The sequence below is a fragment of the Cyprinodon variegatus genome, unplaced genomic scaffold, assembly GCF_000732505.1.
Source record: "Cyprinodon variegatus isolate N-32 unplaced genomic scaffold, C_variegatus-1.0 Scaffold15, whole genome shotgun sequence".
Classification (NCBI taxonomy): Eukaryota; Metazoa; Chordata; class Actinopteri; order Cyprinodontiformes; family Cyprinodontidae; genus Cyprinodon; species Cyprinodon variegatus.
The window spans coordinates 711278-724879 of record NW_015150468.1 but is presented as its reverse complement, the minus strand read 5'-3'; the positions used below and the strand labels follow the sequence as shown (position 1 = coordinate 724879).

Sequence of the window (13602 nt, the reverse complement as noted above, 5' to 3'; positions counted from 1 at the left end):
TATATATATATATATATATATATATATATATATTAGGGGTGGAACGGTTCACAAAATTCACGGTTCGGTTCACGGTTTCGAGGTCACGGTTTTCGGTTCGGTAAATTTTTTTTTAAATGAAAAAAAACAAAAAAATTTATGAATTGTAATTATTTTTAATGATTCGCGGAAACCATGGATCATTTCCGCATGTTTTGCTGCTTTTAATTTAATCATCTCGCGCATGCCCTCTACGATCTCCAAGGAACTCAGAGCGTAGCGGACGGGAGCCACAGCGGAGGCTGTAGGCTTTGCTTTGTGCAGGCGGTCTGGCAACAACCCAGTAGCAGCACACCTTTCCATGTACCCAGAACAGCTATCATTACAGGAGGTACTGAGATTAGATCCTCAGACCTCTTGTGAGACCACATGCTGGTGTGGTTGACCCTGGGTTCCTCCTAATGCAGGACAATGCTAGACTTCATGTGGCTGGAGTGTGTCAGCAGTTCATGCAAGATGAAGGCATTAAAGCTATGGACTTATCTGCCCGTTCCCATGACCTCCGTCTGATTAAGCACATCTGGAACATCCTGTGTTGATCCATCCACCAATGTCACAATGTACTAAACGACTGTCCAGGAGTATGGGATGCTTTAGTCCAGGGCTAGGAGGAGATCCATCAGGAGACCATCCTCCACTTTATCAGGAGCATGCCTAGGCAAATTTGTATGTGTGACACTAAATGCAGGCCTCCATTGGTTAATAAATTTGAATTCAAAGCGAATGTATTCAGATGTGGGATGTTATCAAATCCTTTTTTTAGCAGTTACTATATATATATATATATATTTATATATATATATATATATATATATATATATATATATATATATTTGGTGGCCTTGTGTACACTGTAGCCTCTTTCCTTGTTTGCCAGGTGTTTAGCCCAGCCATGAGAAGAAACGAGAGCTTAACTGCACACAAATCACAGGACTAATAAAAACTGAATGCTGAAGCTCTTTTAATGCTAATGCACTCCCCATTAGTTCTGCTGTGATTACAACACATCTCATTCTTTTTGCTGGGCAATCAGCCATGGCATGCCCCCAGCACACATCCACACATTATTATTTGTATTGTAAAGGAGCATTTAGGGCTTCGAGGGGTTATAGGATACATTTCATGACTGCTCTTCTCTACTCTCTTCCCCATTTTGAAGACCCCTAATGTTAGGCAGCTGCCCTTTTTAAATAGTTTAACATTTTAAGGCTGTTCTCTGTAAACCTTGGAACAACATTGTAAGTGAAAAGCCAAGTAGATCTATAGTTTTTAACATACTCTCACCAGACCATGTCGCCCAACAACTATGCTTCATTTACTGTAAGTCTTTTTAATCACCTTCTTTTTTCACCTTTTTGGCTTTTAGCTAAAAAAAGTTGTCTTTAAAACATAGATGCCTAAATGATTGGAGTTGCATCCATGTAACTGACCGATTCCCCCATTTTTATTAGAACAGTGTTAACAGGTTTTACTGGCAAACAGGTATTCCTCTTTTTCCCGCAAACTTTCTTTCATTATTTCATTTTTGTTAAATACATTGCCACATGATGTTTTGATTGTGTGTGATTTGGCATACCGTACTTAAGGTTAGTTTTAAATCTTACCAAACCAATCAATATGGTCACACAGTTTATGCATAAAAACCTAGATTTAAGAATGAACTTTTCTTTTTTTATATAATGGTTAGACCCCAAAACCAGCAGTTTTGGAGTCTGTAACCGAAATCTAAGATTGTTTTGTTATTTCCTTTGAATGAAAGAAGCATATTTCAGAGGATAATCTATCAATATTTATTCCAGAGGCATAAATGGTCCATAGTAAAATAAAAGAAATCGACAAAGGGAAACACATACAAACATAACCAGGATTGATTTAATCTTAAATTCACCACTCCGCAGAACTTCCAGCCTCTTTTACTGATGTCAGTACTGACATTTTATTTTCTAGAAAGATTCCCAAGTTTGTTCAGAAACAAAATAAAGAACATTTTCTGTACAACTTTCTTATAGATTCTTTATTATTTCACTAGAACGATGTAATTTACAATGCATAAAGCTCAATAACATAATCATATATTTATGATATAAAAATAGGAGGGATTTTTCAAAAGAATAAAACAATCTAAAAAAAAAAGTAGATGTTTTTTATTTATATTTACCTTTAAAAGAGCATGTTCAATAATTTTCACCCATTTTAAAAATAAAAGTGAGGAGCATTGAGTTCAGAATGTACAGCAGTCAATTTATACAAAAATGCTTTCCCATAATAAAGTACTGGTTCTATACAACTAAAGATCATATCATCCAAGAAACACTAGCATTTCCAAAATCTGGACTCTTCATGAAAAGAAAATACAAATAAATGAAACATTACTCTATTTATCTAAAGATTCATATTAAATAATTTCAAGGTAGATCATTTGATTAAAATCATTACAAGAAAACAACAGTGAATAGAAAAATGGGCATAAATGAGCAACACTGTGTAGACTGTGGCTGATTATGGGATTTTGGTGCATAAGGAGGTTTTGTCTCATGGAAAGTGTTAATATGAGACAATTGTAAGAATGACTACAGTTATACGTATATTCTGAAATAAACTGAATGAGTTTTTACAGTTAACTCGATACATTCTCTTTATTTTTATACATCTGGAGAATTAAAGAGTTTCTCTATTTATTTTGCCTGTTGAATTTTTCCTTGGTAGATATCCCTAGCAAACATCTCTGTTTTTTGTTTTATTCTTGTATTCATGTTAATTGTATTTAATTTAGAAAAGTCTCATGCAAATGTTTAGAAAAATCTTAACCACCCCACTGAGGAGAGGTTGGAGTTTGGATCTAGGATCTGATCTCATATCTTCCTCTCACTCAACATGTCATGGATTGATGAATGGATTTCTACTCGCTAAACATGTCTTCCACATGTCAGGAAGTGACGAGAGGATCTCTGACCTCGGGGCTTAAGGGGAGATGGTGGGTTGGTGAAGTGGGTGAGGGGAAACAAGCAAAAGCTGGCAGCAGCCCGTCAGCAGTCAGTTTAGAAGCAGAGCATGATGTGCAGAGGGCAGCAGGATGCTTTGCAACTTAAACGAACCACCAAAACTGTTAGAGTATGCTTTGCATATTCTGCAGAATGTGTGGAGGATTACATATGAGCGGTCAGCACAGCTCAAGTTGACCACCAGAGCTACCCCTTAAGTATTGCCAGCATAGATGAACAGAATATCCCCATCATTATTGTAAAGCCTCTAAAGGTTTGAAATGTCACAATTACAATTAACTGTTTTGTTTCTTTTAATTGGCTTAATTACCTAGAATAGGCCATATAAAAAAGTATCAGAGAAGCACTTGGTTTATTGGTGAGAATGCATGTTAATCTTTGTGTTCTGAATATGCACGTTCTTGCACTTTGCAGGTTCTTTTCTTTTTCTCTCATATAATTTGTATGTTAGCTTAAATGGCAACACTTCATTGACTTATGACAGATTGAGAAATTGGTTCTAGATTCAGTTTTTTTTTTATTTAGCCTTTCTTTGCCAGCAATTTCACATTTCATTCATGTATTTATCTTTACTTGGCCTAATTATGTTAATTTTTCTTTGCTTCACTTTGATCAATGTTGCTCTGATTTTATATTCTGTCTTCACTTTCTGTCGCTCCTTTGTTCAACTTTTTCAACATTGTCTTTAAAAACTTTTTAGTCCTGTATTTTGTGTGCTTTTTTGCTTGTCCTAATATTAAATTGTCCTGTATCCCACTGATGTCCTGAGCTATTACAAGTATACAAGTTGATCTGCTAACAAGGTGTATGTTGGGTTTACTTCTGTAACAGCTCATGTCTTTAAAATATAAATTTTTTGCCCATATCCAATTTTATGGATATCACATGGGGCTGATTATCTGTTTATTTCTATTTTGTTTTATTTTTCCCTATAGCAATAATGTTTATTATTTATTTATTAACAATATTTAGCAATTAAGAACTCTTGCATTTCTAACAGCTGGTTCTTACTAGCTGTAAATATGCTGCATGTTCTTAACAATATCAACAGCCCCCTCACTCTCTGCATAAAGCATTTTTTTAAAGAACAAAATAGTTCAATGAAAATAAACCTATTTCCTGGATGGCATTAATAATATAAGCTGTGCATTGATCAGATTGTGCACATCTTGCCCGTCAGAATCACACATGTTTCTTTGTCACTTCACTTCTGTGGCTTTCAAACATTTTTTGTAGCTGCAAATACCTATTTTCTCTTTTATCCATGGATGCTGTTGTTACCCATAACATAACTTTGATCAGTTGACTTATTTCAACAACCGTTTAAACTTCTAATTTTTTGACCATTTAAGTTAAATATGGAGGTAGAGGGGAGAACATGAGTGGGGCTCTTTAATTCAAAGGTGTAATCTATAGAGGGAAATTTTGTGCTGTATAATATGCTCATAAAAAATATACATACAGTACATTTGTTTAGTATACGCCATTTTTGGATTTGGAGTAAATATACTTTTAGTATGGATCCTACGCAATGTTTTAAAAAATGAGAATCCAGGCCTGTAAGTTTTTGTTTAGAAATTAAAATAATCTAGCTTCCCAAACCAGTTTTCTGAAAATTGCATCAAGAGTGTTGAAATGTTTTAATTTCTCTTTAGATCATCATAAAAATCGTTATATACATTTGTGCATGTTTTATTATTGTTATTTTTTTTGAATAACAGTTTGCAACCAAATGGAATAAACTGAAAAAAAAATGAAGGAAATAGTTTATTACCATTTCTTATTCTGTGATTTTAAAGCTTTGTCCTTGGATTGGATGTATTTCTTTCTTTGTTTAAAAATCTTAAACCTTTCAGTCAACACTGACACTGCAATATTTCTATCCCTACAGATTTAAGAAGAATGACGGCTGGCTTTGTGGGCATGGCTGTGTCCATCATTCTTTTTGGCTGGGTCATTGGAGTGCTGGGCTGCTGCCAGCAGCATGACCTCATGCAATATGTAGCTGGCCTACTCTTTCTCATGGGAGGTAATGTGGAAGCACGTATACACACATCAACACACTTGCATGCAGACAGAATCTGATTTCATCCAATTACTGTGTTTATTTGGTGATGGCTGAGAGTGCAGTTGGGTTAACATGAGATGCAGATCAATGCCTTGCAGAAACAGCATCCTGCACAGAGATATGCAGTGCATGTAGGAATTTAGGCATCAATCAGGACCCTTTGGAATCACTTTTGGTTTTTTCTTCTCTCACAGGAACGTGTTGCATCATTTCCTTGTGTACATGTGTGGCAGGAATTAACTTTGAGTTGTCCCGCTACCCACGCTACATGTACGGCCTCCCTGAAGACATTAGCCATGGCTACGGTTGGTCCATGTTTTGTGCTTGGGGGGGCCTCGGCCTCACATTGCTGGCTGGCTTCCTCTGCACCCTGGCCCCCTCCCTTAGCACGCCGGCTCGCACAACAACCCACAAACCAAGGCAGGAGAACGGAACCGTGTGACAGGAGGCGTTATAAACAGACTGATCCACCTAACGCACAAAGCACACCTTTCCATGTTTAACTCTGAAACAGTATTAGTGTAATCACCATATCACGACTCCCCTCAACGTGGCCATATCCTTTCAGTGTACAGTGTGCCTAATCTGTGGTGAAAAGCAGCAAAATAGAGACAAATTTTCACGCATCAAATCTCTTAATGGACCTTCAGGAACATGAAGAATAATGTGTACAGTAGCTCATAAGTAGGAAATGGCTTCAAAGGCCTTTTTATGTTGTTGTTGTCTGTTTTGATTTCTGTGATACTGATTTTCTGACGCTTTAAAGGGAACATATATCTCTGGATAGAATACTTCTTAAAATGGTGCTCTGAAATAAAAAAAGCCACTCCTACAGAGGGAACACATAAGCAAACACATATCATCTCAGTTCCTCAGAGATCTTAGGAGAAATCTTTACACAAGATAAAAAAAAAAAACCTTAGTTCAGAATATCCTGCAGGAAGTATGATCTGTGACATTGTTCGTAATTAAAAAGAAAGAATCAAAAAGCGCTGAATATGGCATTTCTTTCTCATAAAAAAAACACAAATAGATATGAAAAACTTGGGTGTATAGGGTTAAAGGTTGTAAAAAATATTGCATTATGATCAGTATAATAAAACACTATGTTCCTTGAAGACATCATAGAAAAATAAACTTCCATATAGAGCCAGATGTTTGTGTAAAATAGATATTTCTTGTTTTAAAGTCGTAGGGAAGCAGCTGTTCCAACGGTTGCAGTCCTGAATTCTCCCGAGTGGTGCACGACTTTACACGAAAGAATAAAGTGAATTTAATCGGTGGATTATCAAGGCGGCGGGATTGTTGTGGAGGAAGGTTCGCAAACAAATTTGGTTGTGGCTGGTGTCTCGGAAGCATCTTGCTAACCAGTTAGCAACTTAGTGCTACTAGGTTCCCCATGGGAAATTACATTGGGACCAAGTAGCACTTAGCAACAACACTGTCAAGGAACGCTATGCACAGCGGAAACATGCAAGAGGAGGAGAGCTTTGTGTCAGAGGTTGTGGATGAGTCGCCTTCGTCATACATTTTTTATTTAGAGAAGGAAAGCGAGACGAAGTTGTTGTGGAAGAGGACGCCAAGGCATCAGAAGCTTGCTTTGGTGTAGAAAGCTTACAGCCGTACATGTTTGAGCCCTTGCCTCACAACGCTGCCAGTTCTGTTAGCTCTACGCCTGCCGAAGACACAGTGGTCCAACCCCAACAACACTGTGACGGAACTTAATGATAAAGTAAATGATTCTACTGTCTTGCGTATATTAGCTGCTGCCTATGAATCAAGATGCCATGACCGAAAAACATTGATTGACAGTTGATATATGATTGGCCGAATTTAGGTGTACAGGCTAACGTAGAACTAACTGGCCTGCATAAGATAACGAAAAAAAACAAAACACGGATTCTGAGACAGGATTTTTTTTAAATAGTAATTTTCTAACTTTTGGAACAATATGGTGTGATAAAGAGAACATTTATATACATGTTTAAGCCAGGATGATTTGAAATTTAAATTTGACTTCCCTATGACTTTAAATTCCACTTTTCTGTTCTAAAGGTAAATAAGGCTGAGGATTTACAGAAACTTTGTAAAACCTAGAAACCGAAAAGATGTAATAAGAATGTTATTTTTAAAATTTTAAATTAAGTGTAAAAAAAAAAAAAAACCCACCAAAACAAAACCGTTGCTGTGCTCTGACTGTTCATGTTACTCTTTATGTTCAGGCGGTTGCTAAGTGATAGCTTAAAGAACATGCGAAACCAAACTAACAGATTAAACTAAATTTCGAAAAATGTTTTTTTTTTTTTTTTGAAAACACCTATCCTAATTATACTCATACTGTTACTTCAAACAACGTTGAAAGACCAAATATCTTCATTTCATTTTCAACACATAAAACAACAAGAAATGGGCAGTGTTTCTTAACGTATGTACAGCAACCTTTGCAATTATTGACCCTCCTTGGAAAGATTTGCAAAAAGTATTAAAATGAGTCTTTTGTAGCAGCACCATGCCTAATTTTAGAAAAACTCAACCTTAAATGTGTGTACATTTATCCAGGGGATGATATAACCCCATGTTGATAAATATATATATATTTTTTTATTTATGAAGTGGTTATTGGCACACCTAACAGTTTATCCAAAACAGAGGGTTTTGTTTTTCTGTATCAAATATTAATGTTATCAGATCCCAGTTTGTAACTCAGGCTGCACAGCAGCACAGTTACTATGCAACCTGAGTTTGATAGTAAAGAATGTCAGAATTAGACAATGTGACAAAGACTGACATCTTGTGCTCGCCAAATATATCTAACGACAGATTGTTTGGGAGCGTTGCTAGAAAACATAGCTTTCTCTTCAAGCATCTCAAGTGTAAACAAATACAGTTTTTTCTTTTAAATGCTACCCAGACTGTATCAAAAACTGTGTTCCTCATGGAACATTTTGGCTACCAACCAAGTGAGTATAGCATGAGGCAAAGGACGGTGTTTGGAACGGCACTGAATTTCAGCTGTTTTGTGGGGCTAAGTTTCTATGACACTATGGGCCTCTTTCTGTTGCAAAAATAGGAGCTGTATTAGAGAGATTTGGATAACAAAGTTTTCAAATTACTTGCAAATGCTTAGAGGCATTTAGAGAAATAATGATTCAAAATACATAGCCAAATAAACACGCAAAAGTAAAACTGCACAAAACATATTTTTTTTCTTATTTTTTGTCCTGAAAAAGGATATGACAGGGTTGCTTTAAGGCTTATTTGGATTTACTTTTTACTTCTTTACAATTAGCGCCAAAATTGTGGAGGATGTTGTGCATTAAAAACGAATCAGCCATTCTATGTGAAAATCAGAAATTACGTTTTTATTCCATAAAATTTCTGAAGCGAGCGCCATTTCACTGATGTTCTCAAAGATCACTTTTCAAACTAGAATAAATGTTCTCTTTCACAAATACAAATTCTATTGTGGACTAACTTAAAAAGGTAAAACCTACAAGAGAGACAGTGAATATGTTTGCTTTCATTATTTTATTTGATCTTCATACATTGATATTTAGAGGGAAAAAAAGCACAGACTGTGATAAACTGGATGCAGCCACTCTGATTAAATGTGTTGCAGAAAAGCACAGCATCCAACCAAATAGTGTCATTGGATGCAACATTGAATATGGAATATTAAATGTCTTTTTTTTCTTAAACAGTTCCTGAAACCAATGGGTACTGAAGGGATAATGTTTAAAACTCTTGTTTTTAATGTAATTTGGCAGTAAGGGGAATGCTTAAACTCTGAACAGTTTTGTATGACAAACTAGTGCATTTGTGTATTATATGACAACATATTGTGAATACTGTAGCTCTGAGTGTCACGTGGAGCCAAAATGATTTGAAATTCATTTTAAATGAGGAAGATAATTATTTTATATTTCCCCCAGTCTTTGTTTAAGTATTAGGAACAGAAACATTCACTATTAGAGTTTTTAACAGTTTCTTACTTTTAAACTGATGAATTCATTAAAAAAATATATAACATTCATTGCTGTTTCATGATAGAAGAATTAATGTCAGGTGTTGATTGCCTGGTATAAGTCCTGATCATCCCTGTCAGCTATGTCAAATTACTCATAAAAATATGGAGTCATAGTGTGTTTCCAACACTTTATGTGATGTTCAGTCTTTCCAGTATTGCCATGGACGAGAAAATTAGCTAATGCATAACTGAAACTGAAACATGACTGAAACGCATGACTGAAACATGACTGAGATCTCACCACACACTGACTACATTCAGTGTGTGGTGAGATCTCAGTGTGTGGTGAGATCTTTGCACTTTGCTGCACCATGTAAAGGTCAGTGAGCCTGGGGTGTGGGACAAATGTGCTTTCTGCAGGGTTATACAAGAAGGCAAATCAAGTTAATAGAATATACAGAGCTTCATTCTATGGTGTGTGTTCAGGGTACAGGCTCTGAAATCACAGAAACTCTGACTATGATATATAAAGACTTTGTGACAAAGAAGATTAACTGAATGCATTGCAACAAGAGGACTTCAAGTTCCTAAGTTTTGTGTTTACGTCCAAACTCATGTGCATTGACATATATTGCTAGAAAAAAAACTTTGTATAGGTTATTTACTGCAGGTATTAGGTGTTGATTGACACAAACACATTTGCACACTGTCCTTAAAGTTTTTTCTTGTGTTATTGGCGCGAAAATTTGACTTCTCTGACCCTTATGTGCCATCATGCATCCCAAAATTTGACAAACATTTTAAAGCACAGAATTACACCTCTACATCTTAAATGGCAAACTTCAGTTACATGTAACTGTGTCTGCAGCTGACACTGACTTGATACAAAACGTCTGCAGCACAGCGTAGCAAGACTTGCAAAAATATTAGAAACAAAGAACACTTGAGAACAAGTAATTCCATCATTCTGCTGTCAGAAAGGTTGTAAAATCCTTCTCAGGTGGTCCGCGACTGCGTGTTTCATGAGGAACATTGTACTGCGTGCAGTGAAAGAAAATGCCACCTCTCAGTGTGGCAGATATTTCATAGCACAGCTATTATTTTCTACTGTCCATTTATACTGGTTGCATCCACTCCAGATGTTGTTTGGGATTAAAAGAGACATTAAGGTCTTGCATGATCTCATTAGTTTCTTTCAATATATGATAAAAAAAAATCTGTGATCATTTTTAATTGTTTTATTTTAATGTAATAAAATATGTATTTATTAACATGTTGTGAGTGTTGTTCATTCTCATCTATGTATGAGGATATTCAGCTGGAAGTTATCCTCATTCATCCACTTTTATTTATTAATATATATTAAGTAAGTTCATGAGCACCTTATCTGGTAAAGCTAATGAATGTTTATATCAATGGATTTGCAGAATTGAAACTGGATGCAGTTCTTCCTCTTTTGACTGATGTATGGAAGAGGTGAGAAATGATCCTAACAGCAAAGTGCTGAAAAGGAGGCATGGCCTTTTGCCATTGAGGACATGGTGCCATCTAGAGGGAGCTTTTAAATTTGAATTTGGTTGACGAGAAGCAGAGCCTTTACACATGGCTTTTCAACTACTTTGCTCTCATCATCAGTTCTTACATTACACATGAATATTCTCTTTTTTTATAATGTGTGCACCAGGATAAACCTTTTTCAACACCCTAAGTGTAAAATATTGGAAAAATTACAAATATTTCAAAGATATTCAACAATTTATTCGCTAAAATTATGTGGGGAAAAAAAAAACTCCCTGGGAAAGGAAAATTTGAAATGGGATCTCAAAAATGTTTCATGTTCTTCTAGACAACCATGAGATATGTGTGACACCAAAATGAGACTAATGTTTATTTCCCCAGTGTCTCAGTTTTTTCTCTGGAGCAATACGATGCACTTAAGTTCCATTTAGTCTATTTTCAAGTTTTAGAAAAGACCTCAACAAGATCTAATATAATTCTCAGACTGCCTCAACTTTAGTGTCTAGTTGTAATCCCAAGCAGAGAAATCAGATAACTCTCCCTATGATCTCAGTTTGCTTTCATCACAGCGTTAAATTCCCTTTTTGAAAGCATTAAACACAACATTACTAGAATTGACTCCTAATTAAAAACAATTTTCGACTCTGAAATACTGTTTAGACTACACAATGTAAGCGAATGCTACTTTCACTTCATGCCCATCCAGGAGAAGAGAATCCTTCAACGCCAGTGACTCAAGTAAGTCAGTTCTGTTTTCTTTAAGGGAAAATTTGTAGGCAATTTTTTTGTACGACTTGACTGAAGCTAATCTGTAAAAATGGCACGTGTTGAGCAAAAAACTAAAATCATGCCAAAATATCACTAGGACTGACAAGAAAAATTAAGAGTAACAGTAGATCTGATTCAATTGTGTATATTTATAGATACTGTATTAGTAAATTCAATTAATGACAACTTCATTGAAACTTGTGATGATTGGAGAAGGTCACTTGGAGATTTAAAAGTCAGTTGCATGAGGCCTCACAGAGGAAACAGCAAGCCCTCCTGACTAGGCCACGGCTTGGACATGCTAAACTTTCCCTGGCCATTAGACATACCTTAGCTCCCTCAAACTGGTGATTAACATAGGTACCAGATGCAGGGACAGTGTTTCGGACAAAAAATGTTGGGTCTCTGATCATTTCATGTGTTTGGCTGTATTTTGAGAGCAATCTGACCGCATACTAGCAAATCAGACATTAACATATTTTGAGTATTATTTACATACTTATGGTAAACCTTATTTCAATGAGTGCTTCAATACTTATACGACATTAATGTCTATGAGTTTTAGGGTCCCTTTATTATATTTGAGATCTACAATATGACAGATATCTCCTTTAAAGTGAGTTTCTTTATGTTTGCTGGTAATAGATTTGTCTAAACCAAACCTGGCTAACCAAAGCTAAACCCACTGCCATGAGAGTTCCTTACCCATTTAAAGTCCCACAGCAATAACATTACATTAACAATCAATTATCTAGATGGCTATTGATCTGTGATCAGGGAAAATCAGTCCAAAAAATATTATTTTACAAAAAGTATTGTGTACCTCTTTTATTTTTCCATTGTACATTGGTCTGAACACATCCCATTAGCTCTAAATTAGCTGAAAGCTAATTGGATTTCTTTAGAAATTCCTAAAGATTAACTTTGGTTTCAAGAATGAAATCAATGCAGAGCTGTAATGTGATTTTATCACTTTATTGACAATGTTTTTTTTAACCATTTATATTGCCTTTCCTTCTCTGTACATAGTAGTTATAGAGCTTAGTTGAGTTTCATCTGCTTAGTTAAGAGTTTTTGACTGAAATATGTTGGACCTTGAGTTGAATTATTTGGTTAATAAATTCTTATATTTTGAGAGTTAACTGATTAAATATTACATAAGATAAATGTATACAATTGCACAACATTTGCTGCCCCATGGATGGGCTTCCAATTCAACAAGGGGCTCTATGATGCGTATTAAAATTTATCTAAACTGCTCGACCATAACATTACCAGTTAAAAAACATATTGGATATCTTCAATATGTTGGGATTATCATCTGTGGGATGGGTGAGCTATTGTGAACAGAGCCTAAATTATAATAAAGTACTGGTCAGAGAAAAAACATGGTTTAAAAGCGCAGAACCCCAGTGTCATGGCTACTGTTCTGCCCATCTCAAAGTGTGAGAATTTTATCTAATTTGTTAAATGATGTAAACATTAATAAAAGTGGAAGGAATATTTAAGATAAATTATTTGACATTTACTTATAAAACACATAGACAAATTACTGTTATATTTTTAACAATAACTCAATGAGCCGTTTTCAAGCAATGTAATTGTGGCAAGCATCACAGATATGGTGAAAAGTAGTTTTCTCTGGCAGAGAGTTAACAAAAAAAGATGGCTTTTGTTTTAAACACTGAGGTAAAACGTTTTCAAGCAGTTTGATTACAACAACTGACCCTGAGGCCAGAAGGACTTTCAGACTCTACTTCTTTACCTGATGGTTGACACCAACCACCATATAATTTTCTGTTGAAATCTTCAGGCCTGCTGACTTCACTTTGTCACGGCAGCCCCTGACCTCAGACCTGCCTGGTGTCCCCCTTCCTCCTCCTCCACCTCTGCAGGGGTCATGTTTCTGCAGGTAACTTATGAAACCGTCCCACCCACCGCCAACTCGAACCATAACATCACGCTCATTCAGCATCTGCAAAGGGGACATGATACAGGAAGGTTAGGTTGTGGATCCTTTTCTTTCAAAAGCAGAACATAAACACACACAAAAAACTGTTATAACCACAAGCTTCTTGTGCATGTGTTGCTCTGGCTATGAGGACTGAATAATCTCCTGGGTAGCTTTGTCAGAATCTCATTAAATCAAATGAAATTGCAACTCATGGCACCAGCTGAGCACACATGCACTTCTAATCCAGATATAAGCATGCAAGCTCACACCCCAACCTAACCCCCCC

At 35.9% G+C, this 13602-nt stretch overlaps 2 protein-coding genes across 4 annotated transcripts in view; one reads left to right on the top strand and one right to left on the bottom strand.

Annotated features, from left to right (window-relative positions):
* The window catches only part of LOC107091090 (transmembrane protein 178B-like), a 12803-nt gene extending 6788 nt beyond the window's left edge, over positions 1–6015 (top strand). Inside the window, exons 3-4 of the mRNA XM_015384839.1 lie at positions 4933–5070; positions 5304–6015. Coding sequence (XP_015240325.1) covers positions 4933–5070; positions 5304–5551 — 386 coding nt within the window. The 3' untranslated portion in view covers positions 5552–6015. The remainder of the gene's footprint in view (positions 1–4932; positions 5071–5303) is intronic.
* A 4034-nt stretch (positions 6016–10049) lies between these two features.
* Positions 10050–13602, bottom strand: part of LOC107091077 (growth arrest-specific protein 2-like) — a 20282-nt gene continuing 16729 nt past the window's right edge. For all 3 annotated transcript variants that reach the window (XM_015384817.1, XM_015384807.1, XM_015384827.1), the window contains exon 8: positions 10050–13337. In XM_015384817.1, the coding sequence (XP_015240303.1) occupies positions 13116–13337 (222 nt within the window). In that variant the 3' untranslated portion in view covers positions 10050–13115. The remainder of the gene's footprint in view (positions 13338–13602) is intronic.